We start from the raw sequence: 23322 nt of genomic DNA, 5'->3' as shown, positions 1-23322 counted from the left end.
TATTTCAAAGATTTCCAATTCTTGAACAGTAGGGGATTCTTATTTAATGTTTCGATGCTACTCTATTAACTTAAACGAATTTATGGTATACAAATTTTTTAAATTACCTCTGATTAACATATTCAATCGGTCTTTTGGTTGCCAAATTCAACTCGCTTCTCAATTCTCGATTCTTTTTTTGCAGATCCGTGTCTATAACCGTGATGACTACTTACCAACAGATGAGTTATTTCAACATCATTTATGTGATGTATGGTGTAATCATGACGTTATATATAACGCTCTGAAATAGAATAACAGATCGACTTTTACGTTCCATTATTTAAAAACCGCATGCAGACAAACCAATAGACCTATTACCCAAAGATATGTACGTACATACGTACTCTTCTGAAGAACATATCACTTGGATAACAAAAAATCGCAATACAAAATAAACACGTAATACTGAAATTATTAGGTCTACATTCTTTGTTTATTAATTAAATACTAACTTTATGTGCGTCAGAGACAAATTATACATTATCATTTATCTCTAGGGAATTTTGTATTCATACAAATACAGCTCAAATTATACTTTAATTTACACAAAGCAACAAAATACAAGTTATACTAATGCACAATGCAGCCATTTTGCTAAAACCGCCATTTCTTCCAAACGATCTTACATAGAGGACATGACATAATAAAAAATATTGCATAATGAACCCCAATTGTATAATTTATATGATCATATATATTATATAATAGGTTTATTACCAAAATAAAATGCCTCGTTTCGGTGAATAACTATTACGGAACAAGATCGACATTTCGTCATTACAGTAACAGCCTGTTAATGTCCCACTGCTGGGCTAAGGCCTCCTCTCCCTTTTGAGGAGAAGGTTTCATTTCGTCATTATCGCCGTTCTATTATAATAAGCTTTTATAAAAACCTATATCATATTTTAAGGCATATAACTGACTATCATCAATATTTTCTGGCATCTAAGCAAAATTAAACTAAAACTATGAAGACAATCAAGAAAATTAATAACTATTAATATACTATTCTGGTAGAAATGGTCTTTTCAGTTCCTTGCTATCTAAATTTTGAAACACTCGGAATAAAACATTGTTTAATCTTACAAAGTAAACATTATATCGAAAGGTTTCATAAAAAATAATTTGTACGATAAAAACAGCTGCCTCTTAAGCGCAACAACAATAGCTCCATTAAGGGATGTCATCGTGCGTGCAATAAACAAAAGAGAGTTGGGAGAGATAAAATAGCGAAATACAAAGACCAACGCAAAATGCACAAGAACGCTACCTGTTTCCTTCCAGTTGTCTTCCGTCCGCGTCCAAATATGGTTGCTATCTACTTACTCCTGCTGATCCCTATTGTTGCCTCCATGGAACATTCCGGGGCTTACTCATCGCCACAATATGCTAAGAAGATGTATCCAAAGAACTACGATTCCAGCGCGTTTTTGCCCAAGGAGACTGCATCAAACTTCAAGAGCCAAAGTGCAGCAGATAGATACGATAGTGATACTAACGATACGTCCAATTACGCAAGATCCTCGTTCCTTGATACTGCTGGAAATTTCCTAAGCGGGACCGGAGGTCAAGTTGTGTCAAGCCTGGCTAAGGACTTTATTGCCAGATCCACGGGGAGTAGCCAGGTTGGTTTTGACTGCATGTCGCAGGTTCGTATCGCACTTAAAATTTCAAATTGCACGCATTCCATTGAAGCTTAACAGAGATAAGATTCAACGAAAATATTTAAGAGTGAGTCATAGATAGTTCAACGCTATCTTTTCGAAGGACTTTGTGAATCATTCTTAAAAGCAAAGAAATATCCTATTGCTTGAAGGGAGAAGATTTTGACCAGTAAGTAAAGCTTAAATTGTTACCAAAAAACACAAATAGGTATCTTCCAAATGTTTTTCTTCATTGGTGATCACAAATTGGTTATGAAAATGGAATATATTAGATATTTCAATACTCTAATTGCGTATGTTAACATACATATATAACGGTGTGTTTTTAGACATTACAGCTTTTGGACTTTTTCTTTTTACTAACAATTGTAAAAATATTATGTGTTTTATATACAAAAATAACAACTCTGTAAGATATTTTATTATTTACAATAATAAAAAAACAGGAATTGCCAGTTTCAGTAAGTTTAAGTACTAATATTAAAGAACTGGCATTTCAGGAAAATATTTTTTTAACCGTCCACATCACCTTTGAGATTTAATGAAGAATAAAAGCAGCGATGGCCCATTGGACGTAAATGTTAACCGAAGCTCCACTCAATCAGGACTACTGAGTTTTCTTATGCTTAATTTGTTTATAATTTATCTTGTGTTGGGCGGTATAAGAAAACATCAGACACAATATGCCTGTGCTATAAAATTCTGCTACACGTACATCCATCTATTCTTTGGCTGTTACTTTACATTACACGCTCTTTACCTAATGAAACTGCAATAAAAAGTAATTGAATTTATTGGTAAATTCTAATGTAAATCGGGTAATAATGTTCACTTGGTTTTCATTCGTTTCATTCATTTTCAGGTGCTTAGTCTGAACCTGACTAACCTGGTGATACTGATCGTTCTCAAAGCATTGATACTGGCTGCTGGTTTCTTTGGAGCCGGTGCTTGGAAAGGAAATCATTATGGAAGAAGCTTAGACGGTAATCATTTAAGTTATGTTGTTAAAACTATTTATTAACTTCTAAGGTAGTATATGTTTTTCTATACATTATTTTTTATATGTTTATATATTTTTATTTTATGTTTATGTAATTCGATATATTATAAAAATACTTTGTCGTACATGATGGTGGTGATGATGATAATGTCCTTCTGAGCGTCAGTCACCTCGAAGACCATTCTCAAGGAGTCTAACTGCGCGTACTTCATTATAGTGCACAATTGTGCGCGCCAACATACAATACACACTCATGATCTGATAGGACAGCAATCCGATGCAATCGGAAATAGTTCAAACGCATGTTTTATGTGCTTTCTGAGGCACGGGAATTTAAGTAAAGCCACCTTCAAAGGTACGGGCTGCCGGATAATTTTTTAACAGAAAGTCATTGACTTTTTAATTAGCCTTAGTAGCTACAAGCTTGAGGTAGAATCGTACAATAAACATACAATGACAAAAATGTATTTATAGTCAAGATTCTATATTTATATTATTTTAGTCAGTAATTAATAAATAATGATAATAATGATAACTTCATGGTTTACAAATATAACAATACGGTTAAAAATACTTTAAACTAATGACAGTGTTAACTCAGTATACACGTCCTGAATTATATGTTAGTATAAATAACATTTATATCATTAAAACCATAAAAATGGTATAATGATGAGGAAATTTCGCGAAACGGTGATAGGTGCATCTATACCCTAAACACATCTGCCTACGCGTGACACCTTGAATCCTCAACGACACATTTTTTCCATTCATAACATTTTGTAATAGCAATTTGAGAACTATTTAGTGACAACTCGTTCTATTTTTCCTTAAACAATCACACCGGCTACTGTTTTTTTTCCTCCAACTAATGGTCAGTAAGGGTACTTACAGTAAATCCAATAGCACGTGATGCGTTTGTCATGTCCATCGGGCAACCTAAATGTAATCCTATTTGTGAAGGATTATCTGACCGTCAGCAGACTTTACCACCTAAATGACCAACTGCTTTAAAATAAGAATAATTAATAATAGCTTAAGCTTTGCACGACAAAAAATACCCCCTATTAAAATAGCCAATATACTTGTTGTTATATGATAAGTATTTTCTTTAAATAAACAATAATTTGATTAATAAATGTTTTTACTTTTTATTCCACACGTACATTATTATTTTTTTGCTTAGAAAACAAAAATGTCAACTACCTCACTGAAGATGAAATTATGTTATACCTGAGCTACCTCGCCGGACAACAGAGCCAGGATTACGGCTGCCTTTACCGTTTATCTTGTCAGAAGCCACATCAAGCAACGCTCTATGCTTCTGGTGCTGAACTGTTGTTGCAGGGAACTAAATTGTTTCGAGGGTATATATCTTTGAACATAAAACAGTTAAGAATCACATAACTTTGTGAATGATACACAATTATTGTACTTAACATCTGCTTTCATCTAACAAACGTAACTTCTATGCCCTATCTAAGTTCTTAGTATATTACTAATATACAACATTATTATTACTTTATAATATGTTCTATTTTGGAAGACAACAAATTTTTAATTCCTTTAATTATGCTACCGATGCTTTTATAATCTTTTAAAAAAAAGGTATTATGTAAAGCAATAAAAAATTTTTACTAGTAAGACAATTAAATTATTGTGTTTACTAAAAAACGAATAATATTTTAAAATTATTTTAATTCATTTCTTTTTTTTATATTCCAGTAACAGCATCGACCTGGAGCCCTACGAGGACATATCGAACGGGATTAAAGAGGCTGCAACATGGGGCGAGCGCGGGTTGCCCTGCCAGACGCGCTACCAGTGCACATAGCACTATTTAATAGCTTAGACCTGTAAAAAGTTTTGAAATTCTGTAGATGAATTATATTTTAAGGATCAATGTTATGTCAAGTATATGTTACAACTATAGTCATATAATAAATTTTCGCTATTTCCTTGAACTTTATTTACATCGCCTACGATTATATAAATAATAATAATAATATCCTAGGATATTTTTCACACACAGCCATCTGATCCCATATTAAGCTTGTACAAAACTTTTGCTATGGAAACCAGACAACTGATATACTACAAATACTACTTTTCTTTTGTAAATACATACTTATAGAGATAATTACACCCAGACTCAGGACAAACAGACATGTTCATGCACACAAATATCTGTCCTGGGTGGGAATTGAACCCACAACCTTCGGCGTGAAAGGCAAGCATCCATCAACCACGCCAACCGGCTCGTCAATAATAAATAAAGATATATAAGTATATATAATATTTTCAATGTAATATCTTTTTAGTTTAGTTTGCTTATAAATCAGCATTTATAAAAATTGGTCCATAATATTTGTCGAGTTAATACGTATAAAAATAAAGATCATTGATAACGAAATGCGTTGTACTTACAAAATTAAGACGGAGATTTCCCAGAAACTATAACTCTTGGACTTCGGTCAGTTGAATTGTTTTGACGAGCCGCGCGATACTCCAAGTATGAGATATATCCATCCCTATCGCTGTCATCTGACTCCAACGTCTTGTCTACAAGAGCTGAAAAACATATTATTCTCATCCATACATTATATCGTCTATGTGTTCATATGCATTTGGTACTTGAATTTATTCTAATAGATTTTATTACCTATTGAACCTATCAATCCATGTTTATGATCTAGTTATGTATATTTTATTTTTGGTCTTATGTACACACACATTTTATACATAAATTAATAATATTTATATTTAAATTAGAAGATTAACGTAAACCTTCATTTCACGTAATAAATATTTATATTTGTTAAGATAAGAAATTTACAAACCAATGTAGAGATTAATATCATTCGATTCTGGCTCTATGGGATCATCATTGTCAGTATCGGGAGCTTCATGTTCCATTGTATGATACACTGCCTAAAAATACAAAAAGAAATAGTTTAAATCATCTTTTTTTTAATTTGTATTAATAATTCATCTTCTGTTTGATATTAAAAGTAAACATATTGACATCCTATATGTGAGGTATGTAATTAACAAACTCGCAGTACAGCAGTGTTATGGAATAAGTTCCAATAACTTTAAAGAGGACAAGACCCGCAGCTGGACATATACTGGTTGTCACTGAATACTCTACTGACCATATGCAATGTAACAAGCTATATAATATTTTATTAAGAGATTAATAGATATTGAAAATAGATTTGAAAAAAAAATTGTATATTCTATAATTGTATTTGAGATATTCGCTCTATATGATATACTCTTCCAATCGTAGAATCTAAATTATATCATTTGTTTGCTTTGAACACATTCGACTTTTCTAAAAAAATTGCAATCGCACACCATCATCAGATATTCTGCCGCTAAGCAGAAATACTTAGGATTGTCGCGTTCGGGTTTGAAGGATGAGTGAGCCAGTGTAACTACAGGCACGAGGGACATAACAGCTCAGTTCCCAAGGTTATTATATCTTACGTCGCCAATGCCTATGGGCGGTGGTGGCCACTTACCATCAGGTGTCCCATTTGCTCGTCCACCTGCCTATAACATAAAAGAAATCCAAAAATTGACAAATTAACTCTAATATTAGATTCAGGCTAGACTATGTTTTAATTATTGACTTTCTGCAGTGTTTACCATGTTTGCAATGTTACCTTTAACATTTCTAATCCATCCAGCTTAGAATTTCGATCATAATCGTGAGCTGAAAAATAATGAAATTCTAATTCCTCTGGTGACATCTTGGCTAAGGCTTCCGGAGTCAAAACCATGTTATCTTCTTCCAGATGTCTGAAAACAAAAGACAATCGATATCAACACAAATGTAGTGCGTAAAATACACATGAATATGAGAAATATTATAGTTATTACTTTTTTAAGAACTACATAACCAAAATCGAAATATATTTTATTCAAGTACCTTTCAAGCACTTTAGAATCGTCCATTTACTAGGTTTTATTAAATGTTAAGATAACACTAAATTCTCGTATCCGAGAAGATCCGGCAATAAACTCATAAAGAAATAAACTCAGTAGTTACCCTTTTCATCAATCAAAAAGTACACATACATGTAATAATGATATACAATTGTGCTTATTAATACTTTATGAAAACCAACTAATACTAACTTCATGCTTTTTCATCTATTTAATCTATGGTATTACAAAAATACCATAATCCAAGCAAGAAATTAAGGTTTCCAATCAAAATTATTTCGTTATTTAAAAAATAAATTTAATCGGTATTACTTCGTATCGTGTAACAGCTGCGAGTCTCTAGTGAGAGACTGCGAAGATTTTGGTTTGTAGTGATGATGCTTCTGATCCACTGGCAGTTGTCCGTGCGGGTGATGCGGCCCCCGACGCATAGATGACACTAGTCCATTTAGTATCAATATAAGAAATGCTGAAATGATGTAAAAATAAAGTAACAGCTTGCAAAGTCTCACTGTTAGGTTAAGGCCTCCTTTCCCTTCTCCTCGTTCTTTAAGAAGAAAGTTTGGAGCCTATTCCAACACGCTGCTCCAATGCGGGTTGATGGATACACATGTGGCAAAATGTTCAGTAAAGATACATGCAGATTTCTTCACGATGTTTTCATTCACTAACGGCACGAGATGAATTATAAACAAATAATTATTATAAGGTTAAGATTTAGACCCACCGGGCCGTCTCGACTCGAAATTATGGTAATTCTTTCAAATAATACAAGCGCTCTCGAAATCAGTAGCATGCTTTGGGGTGCAATATATATTATTATGACAAGATCAATATAACACAAAAAAATCTCGCTTTCTTACAAATATTTTATAATTAAGCTAGTTAAATATTACGTGTAATATCACCACTTTGGGAATAGCATAACGGTTACACTAAACATACAAAAACTATCGCCACACGTCCTCAATTAATTTGACAATTGATAAATAAATTGACAAAGCAACATTCAAGATCGGAGCCTATACCTGTGTAATTGAGGGGCACTGTAACGCAGCATAAAGGGTAGGGGTGATGGACAGATGGGAGCCACCCCCCTGGGGCCTCGGTCCACGGGGTAGAATACATCCCGCGGAGATGCAATATTCACACCTCATTTCACAAGTACCCTGGCTATTACATTTGTCAGCGCCCAGAAAATGAAGCAAAAAATCCATGACTTATTTGATATTTATTAGTTTCTGCGACTATTTTCTATTTTCTTTGACATCATTTATAGATGATGTAAAAATAAATATGTTATGCCGTTTATATTAAATAAATAGCATAATAAGTAGATCAAATATTGAGTATATATGAGAGAATTTATTACAAATTTCACTGTTAACTCATACCAAAATCAAATCAAATGCAGTTATTTATTCAAGTAGGCTTTACAGCAGGCGTTTTTGAATCGTCACTACATTAACTCTACAATCGACTCGGAATGTACTAATAAATAATTAAGTATTAGTAATTATTGACGTTCACTATTGTCGTTGATGTTTGTCTGAGAATACTACCCTCTAAAATATATGAAACCGGTGCATACGATTTCTGTAACTTCAGTAAACAACAAACAGGTGTCTTAAGAGTACCCTTTCAAAAATCTATTACAATTTACTTTCAATACATCGAATGAATAATTTATTTTCGTCCCCTCAATCAAACTGAACAGTTGTTCTGTAGAAAGACGAGACTGGTCTTTAATCGGACCCTACTTTATTATAGAGTACAGTGTATAAAATGAAGCCGTAATGGAGGACAAATTATGCGCTCGCGGTGACAAGTGCGCTCCGTATGTCACGGTGTCCGTCACAAGCGTTGACATTCAACACACACGGGTATGAAGAACGATATAAAAATGTTTCTATACAAATTTCTAAAAAATTAAAAATCAACACGATAAATACACTAGATCGTTTTTTAAGATATTAGTCTTTTTCTTGTTATAATAAACAAAATTATAAACCTTTTAATTATTGAAAAGAAATAATTTTATAACGTTACTAAATTTTTTAAAGAAACAAATACGTCAAAACGATTTTATCGCTTATTTATAAACGTAATAAATATAAATATTACATTATAATAATATTTAAATCAAACGTCATAAAACATGATATAACACATGGCGATTTTTTTATATTTATTGCACTTTACATAAATGGAACGATTTCTCTAAATGCTATAAATAATATCAACCAAAATAAGTATAATTTTTAAACAGTTTCAAAAGTTTTCCAAGCAAATCGTTCGTGTGTCTCCCACATAAAAGTCGGCCGCCAGCCCACCATATTATCACTCGATAACACCCTAATCCTATACGATTACAATGCATACTATACACGGATCACGAATTCCTTTATTCATCACAAAGCTCTGGTTACATTTCGCACACAAAGCGAGAAATAGTCACTTTTATAATAAACAAAATTTTAATTAACAGAAATATTTGTTTTTAATTTTATTGATAGACATATAATTTTGTATCGAAATTTTTGAACCTTATTTATTATAAAAAAAATAGTATTAATATAAAAAAAAATGTACTCAGTATAACTAAAATAATTGTATTTTTTAGGAGAAACATAACTTCCAAAACTCTTGTCAATTTTCTTGAGCTTAGTTTTAATAAATATGGTTTAAAATAATTGCACAATGAATAAACGTTTTTCAACTTACCTACAGCTCTCATTTCTTTCACATTACTAGGAGCCTTCGTTTATTTTTGACAACAAATAATATTTTTCCAACATTGACCCCTTTTCAATAACAGTGCGTCTGTCAAATGCCACAAGAAATCAATGTTACGGCGCAAGCGCAGATAAATTAATATAAAATGTGCTTTACATCCTCAGCATAAAGTATAAATTAGATTGATACAGCTCTTTAATTTTCAGCGCATGACTTTCAGCCGTCTTTTACTACATCTAACGTGTTGTTTTCACTTCTCAATAGATGGCATTACCAGTACGTAAAATAATTGCATATCCAAAACTTCGTAGAAATGTCTCGAGAAAATTCATACTTCGCTGTACTTTTTTGAATTAACTCATAATTTTTTTTGGCCTTAGTAGATGCGAACAACCTTTCTATATGATCCCACGTGGCAGATATTATTCATAGTGACATAAAAAATACAGTGCTTTGTATTTGTAAAAGAGGGTATTTACTCGTTTGTTCAGATTCCTTCTAAAAACAATGATTATCGGAATAGACATACAGGGCTCTAACTTTTGTAGAAATAAAGTTGTTGTTGTGTTTTTTAGGTTACTTTTATGATAGAACATGTACATCTAAAAAATTGATGAAAATATTTTATGTTATATGAGTCGATAGGAGCAAATTCAAAAACAAATATAAAATATTCTAGTTCTTAGTATAGAGAGATTTTAAATATTTACAGCTCAAAATCAGTGAGCAAAATTTCTTCTGTCATGACGAATTAAATACACGCAACAATAAACATGAGTAAGACTTAGTAAAATATTATTTTTTACATTTTTACAAATACGTCCCGCGATAATAACCATCAGCCTCAGAGGCAGACAAGCAAATCATTATGTATCCTTTCTTATTGTTACAATTTTTATAAGCTATAAATAAAAAACGTAGCAACGTGACTTCGAACTTTAATTTATTGAAATACATCGATTCTTAATGATATAAACATTAATCGTTGTCGATATGAAAAAATAATGAATTAAATATCTAAATGCTCGCCAGCCAGGACAGAAACCCAAAAAGTGACTATTACCTGATCAATGATAATAAATTTAAATCATCACTAAGAAATTTTTAGAAAATTGGAACTCAACAATACTATGTATTGCTGTGTGGCAGTAGATTAGGTGATGAGTCCATTCCATACAATACCAGGTAAAAATGAGCTTATTCCTTCACTCTGCACTGCAGGTAAATCAGATAAAAGACAAATTGGTTAGTGATTAAATGATGCATATTATGTTACAATGATGACAAATAATATTTCTGTATGTTATTTTAATTTATGCGAGTAAGATTAAAATTATATGTCCCACAATTGAACAAAGGTCTCCACTTTTGTCTCTTAAGGTAAAATTAAACTATAAATATAAAAATAAACATATAAAATTTAAGGTAAGTTCTATATACTCGTACAAGTGGCTATTTTTATCCTCGTAAAATGTAGTTTTCTGTACAATTTTCTTCACCGCTCAAATTAATTCAATGCTTACTCGAATTTAAGCCGATCTTAATGCACCCATTGCACCATCTTGCCTATGAAGTATATTCACACTATGACAATTGTTAAGAATAATTCGAATCTATAACACAAAACTCCTTGATATTTGAGCTATAACTTTGAATGAATAGAGATTCAATATTGCTAAATATAAATAAAATATCAGTACAGAAAAATGTATGAATGTGTAGAAATATCCGAAGATTTCTTATGTGATAGGGTATGAAACGGCGAATCAACATATTCGAATGGCGACAGATAATCTAATTTTACATATTCGACTTGCTGAGGCGGTCTTGCTAGTAATTTTGTCTGCAACATATTGTAAGTACTATTTAGTAATAGTAAAAAAGTACTATTTATTGTCGTTTATAAATATATACTATATTTATATTACTTTATATGCAGTGTATATAACACTGCCACTAAATAATTTATATATGTGTTAAGTTAAAACCAACAGTAATTTGTACACTAGTACGTACAATATAAATCATTAAAAAAAAAACAAAAACAACTGAACTATAATTTTCTGTTAACCTGTTTATTACAAATACATTAATAAAAAAATGTATCGCAATGCAGGGTAAACCTTTTTTATTACTACAACATGCATTTGAAACTAAAAAAAAAACTAAAAAAGGGTCACATGAGAGCAAAAAACACTTAAATCATACGAATGTTTTAATTATACCATTACAAATAAAGGTCATTTTTACGATACACGCTTATTTAATTAAATATATTAACTTATTATTGTAAGTCAAAAATTATTAATACGAACTACTAGTATTTTTATTTTATAGTTATATATTTTATTATTAAGTTTAATTGGTATATATTTTGAAACACTATTTTTATATAGGCAACATGAAAATGTATTCCTAATATATAACGTTGGCTTCTTAATTGATAAAATAATGTCAACATTATTGTTGTGGGAATAACTGATGATGACAATGTACATATTTAATCGACTTTTAAAGATCCTTCAGTATTACCATGTTTCAGAATTCTAAAGCAAAATAAATAATCACCCAATTAGTTAGTGTAGGTAAATACCCAAAACTATCACAACAAAATTTGTTATATAATGTCAAAAACAAAATTTACGAAGCAATTTACATAGAATCTACAAAACTAAACATGTCAACAACTGAAAACAGCTCGTTACTTCTCACATCGATAATAACCTCTGAAATTACGATATACGATTCATTTTCTCTTAACTCATCGCTGAAATAGATCTTTATTCCTTTAAAGATAGGAACAGAATTTACTGGCACAACAAGGGGTTTCCTTGCAGGGAGAACGGCTTAAACGCCAACTACAGCATCTATTCAGAAAATAATTTTACGGCTCTTGGTATAAGGTGCTTTTTTGCTGATTACTTATTTAGACAAATGTCGTTTTAATACTAAAATTTTCATGTTTATAGCGATCTGTTGTGGGGAAGTTAAAAAGAGACGGGCGTATGTAAGCGTGTGAGGGATCGTATGATCAATACATCGGGGGCTGCGTGGTCCGTACGTAAGGCATCCCTAATGGTCGTTTTCTTACATTTGCATGCTAATTGACTTCACCGCTCAGGACATTCCTTTTGTCTTGTATGTGTGACGTAAATTGGAGCTAGTTAACGTCGCCTCGGATTTTATAGTGCAGTTTAGTAATTTGCCATTTCTATGTCTCGTTCTTTTATTTATTGGAGGTATTTTATTTATTCGTATGTAAGTGCATACATGTAATTAATTTATAAAGCCACTGTACATATAAAATATATTCTTGCATGTGAGTTTATATTATCGAAGAGTTCCTAGCCTATTTATTTGTTTGTACCCGCTGAAATCGCTAATTGTATTTATTGAAACTTGCTAAAGCAACCTGGATCAACTTAGATAGTCCATAGCGGAAAAATAATATTCAAGTCCATCTTCCATCATCATGAAGGTCGTCATGTAGTGTATATGAAAATAAACACACATTTTAAACGTCTAACAGATCGATGATTCCTAGGGTCGAATTAATCCAAATATATTTATTATCTTAAAACAACGTGAGAGTTAGCTAGCATCAAAACCCTTGGCCTTGTCAAAAATAAAAATTTATTTATATATTTAGTTAGTTAGCTTCTGCCGTCGGGTATACGATACTATAAGTTTTTGTAGCTTAATCAAATAATTAATATTTTATGTCAAAAATATATTTTCCAATATGAATACCGTAACCGTAACAGCCTGTGAATGTCCCACTGCTGGGCTAAAGGCCTCCTCTCCTCTTTTTGAGGAGAAGGTTTGGCGCTTATTCCACCACGCTGCTCCAATGCGGGTTGATGGAATACACATGTGGCAGAATTTCAGTGAAATTAGACACATGCAGGTTTCCTCACGATGTTTTCCTTCACCGTAAAGCACGAGATGAATTATAATCGCAAATTAAGCACATGAAAATTCAGTGGTGCTTGCCCGGGTTTGAACCCACGATCATCGGTTAGGATTCCCGCATTCTTACCACTGGGCCATCTCGGCTATAAATATGAATACAATTAACCAATATACATAAATCATTCTACGAAGGCTATATTTTTATATTGTACTCAATAGATAAAAATATTTTATTTTTATACAAAATTATTCATGTCGTATTACAGTACTATTAAAGCTACAGAACCCTATTATCATAAATTAATCAGTACAAAAAACAAAAATCCATTTTTTATTTATATTTTCTAATGCAAGTTTAAATCATTGGTACATATGTATCCACTATCGTCTGCAAAATAAGGAATATAGAAATTGCCATGAAACAATAAATATTCGTATTTCTGGCAGCGACCGAGATTTGTGGCGTAACCCGTGTTAGAGGTGGGCGGTTGCTAGGCAACGCTTCGCCTCCCTCGGATCACTTTTAAACTTTCATGTCAGGAAGTTTTTAAGGTTTGCTTGTGGCTCTTAAGTTCTTTTTGTTTTAAGCCTATCTGTAATGGAAAATGTTTCGAAATAAAATGAAACGAATAAATATGAATATTGTTATTTTTATTTGATTGTTAGTTGTTATATTAATAATAATAATAAAGAAATTACTGAAGTCTCATACTATGTATACCTATTATTATAGTATATGTATCACGCAGTAGTGTAGCAATATTAATTTTATTATGCAATCCGCGCCGTTTAATGCACTCGAAAAACTGAATACATTGTTAATGATAATAAAATAAAAATAGTATAATCGAACGTATTTTCGTAAACTAAGCACCTTTTCCAAATATAAAGAGTGTCATTAACAAGAATTACTATTATTTTACTCCCTTTATTTGGGCTTAAAGCAACATTTACACATATTTTGTATTTTTACAAGAAAATAAATCAAAATATATATTGTGACTACGCCTACTTCATATCTATATGAAATAAATACCACGAATCACTGCGTCACAACCACTAAAATGCGTAAATTGTTGCCATAGAGTGCTCGTAATATGTGAAAAAGGTGAAAAACATTTTCCCGCTCATTTAATCTTGGAAAGTGTCAGATAATTCACAACGCCACTTACCTGAGTATGAAAAACGACAGAAAACTCACGCCGCTATTATGAAAAATGCGGTCCTACTACAAGTCATTTCTAAAAAAAAATCAAAGATTACTGTGGAAATTATACATATACATATACTTTTAAGACATACCTATATATATTCCATGATATTCATAAAATTTCGAAAATCTGTATGTTTCTGCTAAGCTGTATCTTTAATGTTATATATTTTTATTCTATCGATTATATATTTTTATAGAAGTTTTTTTTATCATAATTTTCAGATGTTTCTGATAAGAGCTATATGAATTATTAATATTCGAATATAAATCAATGTTAGAGGTCAAGGTTCAAGTCGGAAAAGACGCTGACTTTGAGTCATCTTATTAAATATTAAAAAAAAAAGAAATCCATTTATTATACGACTTGAATAATAAACTTAATAATAGGTTTTTTCTAAGTTCCTGTTAAAATATAAATTTTATCGTTACTAGAACTTTCTTTCTTTGTAAATAATAATGTTAATAAGTAATTTTAATTATTCAAAACGTCACTCACAAATGTAAACAGAGAACTCGAAATTATATCCTACATTTTTCTATACAGGAAAAGTTCCCGAGCTAAGAGAGTGTATCGTACAAAATTGATGAGAGAACGAAACCGCGTCGCGGCCCGAAGGTGCTTTTAGCCCATAATTGGCCGGCTTTTAAGACTACCGAGTTCGTTTGACGTCGCATCGAGTACTGGCGGACGGGAAAGTGAAGGTTTTATGAGCAAGTCATATTTAGGAAAAGTATAAAAGAACAAAGAGTAGAGTCGAGTTTATCGATTGATCTACTAAAATTCTTTGAATAAATATTGGCACATGCGTCCTTTAGAAAAAAAATAAATAAATATGCAATACACACTTCATACTCCATAGTTTAAAAAAATGCATATGTGATTTTTTTTTTTCAATAGCAATTATTTCTTAACATTAAAGGTATTTAAAAAAATTACCGCGTAAAATACCTTTTTCACTTTCGCCTTTTTCACCTATTCAAGGTTAATTTAATCAACGAGTTTTTACCACAATAGTACCACTCAATTGAATTTGAAAATCCAGGACCAAACATTGGATTATTATCGAAGATTTAAGTGCTCATATTACATACAGACTAATTTATACATTTGGTATTTAAACGAACTTTTATTTTTATATCATATATTTTTTTTTATATAAAATAAATTAAAAAAAAATTATTGGCTCTTGCACAATTTTTCTCCGTCCAAACCACTAAATAGATATCTATTATAGCATATACAATATCTACAATAAAAAAACTGCAGTATTAAATTTAATTAAAACTTAATCAATTATTTATTAGTATACGTAAAATAGATTTAAAATAGATATCATCCTTTGTTCTATAAATACGAACGATACATAAGGCTGAAACTTAAAAAAATATCGCATGAAATCTGCGACCACGTGTCACCAATAAAAAAAGTAAACCGTTCTAATTTCAAATAAAGAGAAGGCGGTAACCGACGCGTGCACATAATTAGGCGGCAATTTTGACAGCGGGCTAGGTATAAATTTTCCTGTCAAAATATTTTTGCAAACAATCGACTTTTATATTCAACAACTATGAGGACCACACCCATTTTTAAATAACAAAACAAAACCACAATTAGCATAATAGCTACTTGCAACTGTGTTGTGAATACAACAATAAAGTTTGTCAAATAATGAAATTTCTGTTAAAGCGATTGACAGTGTTTTGAGAGAAAAATATTAGCAATTTCAGTCATCATGCGAATAATTAATTGCGTTTCTCAATTAACCTGCCTAATAAATTCGGGACCTAATATAAATATTTAATGGTAGAAAATGGGCGGAAAGGGAAGAATTATAAAATTACCTCTCAAACGTTTCGCGGCAACGGGAATGGGTAAGCTTTTAGGAGATTTGCACGTGATTTGCTATTTTACGTTTATTTTCTCGTACATTCCTGCATTGCTAGTAATTAGGAGCTGTACGTTTTTTCATATATTAACAAAGCAAACCTAATAACGTATTAAGGTCGCATTACAAAAACTATTGAAATATACACGAAATATATATTTTAAAAAAATTACCTATTCTCAAACTTCATTTAAAATTGATATTGATGATTGAATCTGATCTGAGAACAATCAATGAATCTGTATACTCTTTGCCGAACATTAAAGATGTTTTTAGTTTACTCGATTTAATGGTAATTTTAATTGATTAATTAAATTAGTACCTATTAAAGTTCAGTTTTTGAACAGTAAATTTATTCTTACTTATACAAACATCCATACATACATACATACATACATACATACACACATAATTCAGCGCTTCCAGTTAATAAGTAACATTAACAACCAGGGATAAATTCTAATAAATTAAAACATTTTTTTAATGAAATTTTTATAATGCAAAAAATACGTTTGAATATTTTTATATAAAGATATATTTAAAAAATACAGAATGTGTATAATCCTAAGAAGCTGTTATATTCGGGTTCGGATAAACGGCTCGTCCGCCCCGTAGCAGCTATTAAAAACTTATTAAACATCATCTCGAGCAATTACCCCCCTCCACGCACCCCTTTCTAGTCAGGGAAACTTGCTGGGATATCATTGGGCCATCATACTGCGAGGAATTTTGAAAATTAATCTTCGACAATTTTGCTTTAAAGCCGTTCCGAGTAGATTTTTCTCTTTTATCTGTATTTTCAGAGAGAATGAGGGAAAAAATAAAAACGTAAATTTATATTATCAAATTTCGCTTAAAGAATTCGTTTATAAAATAGAATAAAAAATATTTTTGCTTCTACAAATATAATTCGTATATTACAAAATCAATAAAGTTTTTGTATATGTATTTTTAAAGCGTACTCAGATATAGTTAAAATAAATAGAAAATAAAGAATATTCAAAATAACTTCAACGAAACAGAAATTCAATTATATAAAACACTACAAATTATAGAAATGTATGTAGATCTGTAAGAGCTGAGCTCGGAACTCGGATGCGGCCATCCACAGGAAACAGTCATGTCCTAGCTACGAACGTTTTCCTTGCTTATAAGATTGCTATATTTATACTTACTAACTTATGGACATATATTTACTTTTAGTTAATTTTGCTTTAATAGAAACGTCTTTATTTTTCACAATTTAAACTGATGTGGGTATCTCTACACAGAAAAGCACATACTCTTTTTTTACACCAGTATATTACAAGTACCATATTACATATATTACAAAATTTACTAAATGAAAAACCTATGTCATCTTAATGGATTATAGCGCAAAGGTTGCTTTAGCAATGTATTTCATAACATATTTTAGAAAAACTTACTTGAGCAAGCTTATAGACATTGTAATCATCATCTTAGAAATGAATTACGACGTTCCACCAAAAAGAAACAAGAAACTCTGTAATTCCTTTATTTTACTAATTACAGTATATATTTTGAATACTTATTAATTAAATCGCTTATGTAATGCCATGGTGATTAAGAAAACAAACTACACTATTTTTTATTATCTACATATTATATAATCTTGTTTACAGTATTTACATATCTGATATGTTAGATGTTTTTCGGACATTGTATAAACATAATATGCGTACGAGTTTAAATTAAATCTTAAAGTTATTGTTCTATTGTCACGAGTGCTGAAAAAGAAATGAAAGGATAATGAATTTTGTTTTTGGTAAATAGTAAATAAATACAAATTAATTATTATTTAAATGACAAAATTATACTTAGTTATAGTAAAAAAAAAAGTCAGTGTCTATAATATAACAAAAATGATAAAATAAAATAAAAAGAAATGAAAAACATGTTATACCTATAAATTTTAACATTCTTTACAATTTTAAGTGACAATTTATCATGTATCAAAGTACGAACGTCATCTGACACGTGGCTGAAATAACAGATGAAAGCCGTATAATTTTCGTCTTCTTTGCTGTGCCAATATAATGCATTTCATAAACCGAACTAAAGTAAGGGGTGGAAAGAGGCGGTACCGACACATGTCCCAACAAATGTCACCAATTGTTACTGATTTTCCGTCACAAAAACCAAATTATCTGTTATATTATATAAAGCTGAAGAGTTTGGTTAATTGCTTAAAACTTGCCATTCTTAATAAGAAGACTAAGCGGTCTTCTTATTAAGAAAGGCAAGTTCAATATACTACAGATATAACATCACGCTACGACCTACGGGGACGGCACAGTAACTATTATTGCGGGTAAAACCACGCAGAGCAGAAATTATCGTAGATATTTTAGCAAAGCACAGTTTCTACCAGATTTAGTGAATGAATATTTATCATATTTATGCTTTATCAATTTCTCTAAACATTTTTTACATGTGTAAATACATATCGTGTGACGGTAAATCGAAACTGATGGATTCGAGAAACCTGAACTACAACTAATCAAGCAGTATATTGAATTTCCGGTGCATTATTATTGTTAAAAAAAAAAAAAAAAGCCGAGATGTCCCTGTGGTAAGAACGCGTGAATCTTAACCGATGATCGTGGGTTCAAACCCGGGCAAGCACCACTGAATTTTCATGTGCTTAATTTGTGATTATAATTCATCTCGTGCTTTACGGTGAAGGAAAACATCGTGAGGAAACCTGCATGTGTCTAATTTCAGTGAAATTCTGCCACATGTGTATTCCACCAACCCGCATTGGAGCAGCGTGGTGGAATAAGCTTCAAAAACTTCTCCTCAAAATGAGGAGAGGAGGCCTTTAGCCCAGCAGTGGGACATTCACAGGCTGTTTCGGTTTCGGTATTATTGTTTATTTTAGCTATTATCCTATATCTATCAAATATTTCGGCGAGAAAATTGAATTACTCATATATGCATATACATATGTATTACCTAAATTAATTAATGTTATTAGGAAATAACTGCGAGATATATTGCATGAAGTCAGGTACGCTATTTAAATAAATAAACATTTTCGTTGCATTTTAGTATATGAAAAAAAAATTCTACAATAACTATTATGAAATAGTAATATTCGAAGAAAGGATGTTGTAAGATGAATTTACGTTATTAGTATGTATTAAAATGAAGGCGGTTATCAATTACGCCATATTTTTGTGTATGTTCGATAGCTTCGTCAACTGTATAACTTATAATCATAATTTTATAAGTTGCGGGTGCTATTATTAATTTGAGCAATAAAATCCAACCACAGACCAACCAAAGAGCATAGCCAAGGTAAAACAAGGCCAATGAATTTTTATATAAACACATACTGAAAAAGTTTCTATATTAGCTAAAGTTGTATTAAAAATATCATTTATAAGTCTTTAGTTTAAATTAAATTATCTAAAGTCAGTTTTTATCATCTTTGAAATTACTTTTTTATAGTTACTGTACATTGATTTGTTGGTAGAGCTTTGTGTATCTATCTAGGTATATCTTACTAATCACTTATACCGCCAAACTTAAATACTTACGTATTATTGCTTTACTATGCTTTAAAAATAACCTGAGTATGTAAGGTTAATTATTCGTTAATTAAGTATATCTGATAAAAAAGAAATTTAAACAATGAAAGTTACCGTAGCTATTTTAAGCAACTAACTAGTAAGTAATGTTTTGGTAACCGTACTAATTTTATATATTGCTATTATTTCTTAATTGTTTTTCTTTGATTCGTATAACAGTCTGTAGTAACAAAAAATATAAAAAAAAAACTCACAATAGTATAATATAAAATATATCTTTTAGATCATCTTATATATTATAAATAAAAATAAAATATTAATAAATAATTATTGATGGAGAAGGAAACATTATAGACATAACTACATATGGGACGTAGTTTTGCGTTTCTGTGTAGTGCTATGAATTGAAGGGCGAGGGAGCCACTGTCTCAAAGGCATAGAATAACAAAGGTATTAACAATGCGTAATCAATGCTGCTGGCTTTAAATTTTAAATTACAAATATACTTAGTAAAAGTGATCAGTGATCACTGTTTAATTACTATCAGGGCCCTCTGCTAGTTATTACATAGTTACCATACAAGATGCAATGATCTTTAAATTTTCGAAATGAGTTTAAAAAAAGAATACTTATGACTTTTTTATGTCTACGAGACTGAGCAATAAATCTGGTGAACAAACAGCTATTATTTTTTTTAAATTTAATATTAATGAAATTCTAACTACTTTTTTTTCTTATGTTTGTTCTTGTTTTACATTTTATTCAAAACAAAAATATATAGTTAAAATAAGAAAACAGAAATTTAAAGGTAGGTACTATAATATAATTTAACTCGAATATGAAATAAAAATGGGATAACATTGTTGCTTATTTTTAATGACTTGTCATATGGCCCTGTGGCGCAACGGATAACGCGTCTGACTACGGATCAGAAGATTCCAGGTTCGAATCCTGGCAGGGTCGATCTTTGTTTTTTACAAACAGAAAAAATATATAATATACTAATCCAATTTACATAAATTTGTCACATTATAACGTGTAGTTTAATTTGTATTTTAGATGAAAACAATTAGAACAGCAAAAAAAGTTGACATTTTATGAGATGATTATTTGTGTGTGAAAGTGGTGGAAAATAATAAGAATAAGGAAACTTTGTTTTGTTATAATGATGCCTCCGCTTAAAAGAAAAAAACAATTGATGTTGCTTGTATATTAATAAATTAGTTAGTATATATGACATAAAGAATACATATTAAGAATATATAAATAAAATAAATTCAACAAACTTTAATTCTCGAAGATAATTAATTCATAATAATTATTGTTGTAATTTATTTAAAAATACTTTTTCATCAACATATGTTATTCTATTTGTTAATTTAAGAATAAAATTACCACTGCTCACGGTTTAAAGATTCAATAGTAAAATTCCTTATACATAATTGTATTTACGAAATCATGAAGAGGCAAATCCTTTATACAAAACGATGCACATATGAAACTTCTCTAAGCTCCGAAACTTTGATTCCAAAGAGCGGAGAGTTAATTAAAACTACTCGTGTAGTTCTGAGACATATCTCTTATATATTCGCACAAAATTTTCCTGGAATATATTATAAGAATCGTGTATTTGGATTAAGAGGAAGTTTTTAAAGTGCTTTTAAGCCATCTTTCGAAATTCGTCAAAAAAAAAATTTAAATTACAAGTTTAAAATTATACCTTTTTTATTAAAAGAACTTAGTTTTTTTTTGCCTTCAACGCATTAACTGTATTTACACATTACTATATCAGATTCTTATCTGATAAAGTAATGTATGTGCTATGTTCTTAGCACATATATAGCAAATGGATTTCAGTGGATATTTATAAAATAAGCTAGTATATTCGTATACACGTCGATACCAGCAAACTCTAGTAGAGCATTCTTCCGTACAATATAATTATCAAATCATACTATTTTGATTTACTATATATTTTCTCCGTCTATCTATGCATGAATATTGCGGAATTAAATAAAACTTTGCAGCTTTGCCTTCGTTGTAGATCAATATCTTTCCAAATCTTTATGATCTTTACAAAAACTAATTTAGTAAATTATTTAAAAAAATTTAACATATACACAATATAGTTTATACAAACATCCGTCTACTGCAAATACTTTTATGTTTTGGGTTACTAATTATCTAAACGGTTGAAAAAGTGTCTAGAAGTAATATTAAATATTTGATTGACTTATCTGATCTGATCTTATTCTGGTACGTAAGTCGGAAATTGAGGTACAGCTCTTCCCCGTTCCATCTTTTAAAAACTATCGAACCCTCCAAAAACTGAATACGAAAATTTGTTAGTAGACTAGTGACGTCATACGCGTAACTTCCAGCGTTTTACAGGGAAGCGTTCTCGATCCAACACTTTTATTAATTTACTTTAACGACTCGTGAACTATAGATATAGATATTGAAGCATGTAAGTTACTTTTTCAATGATAATACTGCAATTTTATTATCTGTGAATGTATCACAGAAATATTCGTGCCCAAAGAAGATCCACATCGGATTGTAGGCTTGTTCATACTAATCTTTAGATATACCCTCAAAACGCAACGAGAAGTCAGGTATAATTTATCGCAGGATAATTAGGTCCACAGCAAACACGACCACATCTCTCTTCAAATCAGAGACAAGAAGACAACGTTGAATTTGAATCCATATGAGTTTCACACTAGCGCTTTTTTGACATACTCTTCTAGGACCGCCGTAAATAATTTAGATGAAATGGCATCTCCCTCTCTTCGAATTCTGTTTTTAACAAGAGTTTTTTCAACTGTTATACTGCCTTACCCAGGCGATTTTTCGATTTTAATCAGAGCTTCGCAGGGTTTCATTTCTACAACTATGGCTGAATGAAAATCTCTACAATTTGGTGGTGTTTAGTAGATTGCATCTTTGAAATACATACTTTTGAAAGTTACTCAGTGTTTTTTTATTTTTATTTACATTAATAAATAAATAAAGAATACACTTTCATAAAACTAAATGTTCCATTCGCTAGACATAAGTTTACACTATTTAACCACATTTTTGAATAAAAAAATAAAATGTTTTAATTTAATAATGTTTTGTATAATGTACTACTAATTTAATTTTTAATCAGACGATATAAATATCTAATTTAAATGTTTATAACAGAAATAATTTCTCAATATAAACAAACACTAAATAGTTTTTATAAAATATACATCTCTAAAATCCACGTAAATAAATTATAATACACACAATCGTTTCAAGTTTCAAATTACATGAAAATTATTATCTGTGATCGCATCGCGGTATTGAGATATTTAAATCATGACATTTGTTT

The 23322-nt window shown here is 30.6% G+C and overlaps 2 protein-coding genes and 1 non-coding gene across 3 annotated transcripts; 2 read left to right on the top strand and 1 right to left on the bottom strand.

Moving 5' to 3' along the window:
* Positions 1 to 1189: 1189 nt before the first annotated feature.
* Positions 1190 to 4565, top strand: LOC126769509 (uncharacterized). The gene is made up of 4 exons (XM_050488367.1): positions 1190 to 1667; positions 2569 to 2689; positions 3893 to 4073; positions 4432 to 4565. Exons 1-4 carry the CDS (start codon positions 1296 to 1298, stop codon positions 4538 to 4540), a joined length of 783 nt encoding a protein of 260 aa, XP_050344324.1. The 5' UTR covers positions 1190 to 1295; the 3' UTR covers positions 4541 to 4565.
* LOC126769534 (multiple coagulation factor deficiency protein 2 homolog) lies at positions 4388 to 9481 on the bottom strand. Its single transcript, XM_050488394.1, has 6 exons — positions 9385 to 9481; positions 6973 to 7129; positions 6378 to 6513; positions 5547 to 5637; positions 5134 to 5277; positions 4388 to 4560 (listed from the first exon to the last, which is right to left on the bottom strand). Exons 1-5 carry the CDS (start codon positions 9395 to 9397, stop codon positions 5138 to 5140), a joined length of 537 nt encoding a protein of 178 aa, XP_050344351.1. The 5' UTR covers positions 9398 to 9481; the 3' UTR covers positions 4388 to 4560; positions 5134 to 5137.
* Positions 9482 to 20851: 11370 nt separating this feature from the next.
* Positions 20852 to 20924, top strand: Trnar-acg (transfer RNA arginine (anticodon ACG)). The gene has a single exon. It is a non-coding gene; the product is annotated as a tRNA-Arg (tRNA).
* The last annotated feature ends 2398 nt before the right edge of the window (positions 20925 to 23322 follow it).

Source organism: Nymphalis io, chromosome 7 (genome assembly GCF_905147045.1).
Source record: "Nymphalis io chromosome 7, ilAglIoxx1.1, whole genome shotgun sequence".
Classification (NCBI taxonomy): domain Eukaryota; kingdom Metazoa; phylum Arthropoda; class Insecta; order Lepidoptera; family Nymphalidae; genus Nymphalis; species Nymphalis io.
This window is presented reverse-complemented; position numbering and strand designations above follow the sequence as displayed.

Coding starts and splice junctions, on each gene's coding strand:
- LOC126769509 (XM_050488367.1), top strand. CDS start 1,296: ATGCACAAGAACGCTACCTGTTTCCTTCCAGTTGTCTTCCGTCCGCGT. Junction 1,668..2,568: donor GATCCACGGGGAGTAGCCAG/GTTGGTTTTGAC, acceptor ATTCATTTTCAG/GTGCTTAGTCTGAACCTGAC. Junction 2,690..3,892: donor TTATGGAAGAAGCTTAGACG/GTAATCATTTAA, acceptor TTTTTTGCTTAG/AAAACAAAAATGTCAACTAC.
- LOC126769534 (XM_050488394.1), bottom strand. Junction 6,514..6,972: donor CAGCTGTTACACGATACGAA/GTAATACCGATT, acceptor TTTTGTTTTCAG/ACATCTGGAAGAAGATAACA. Junction 5,638..6,377: donor ATGGATTAGAAATGTTAAAG/GTAACATTGCAA, acceptor TTGTATTTTTAG/GCAGTGTATCATACAATGGA.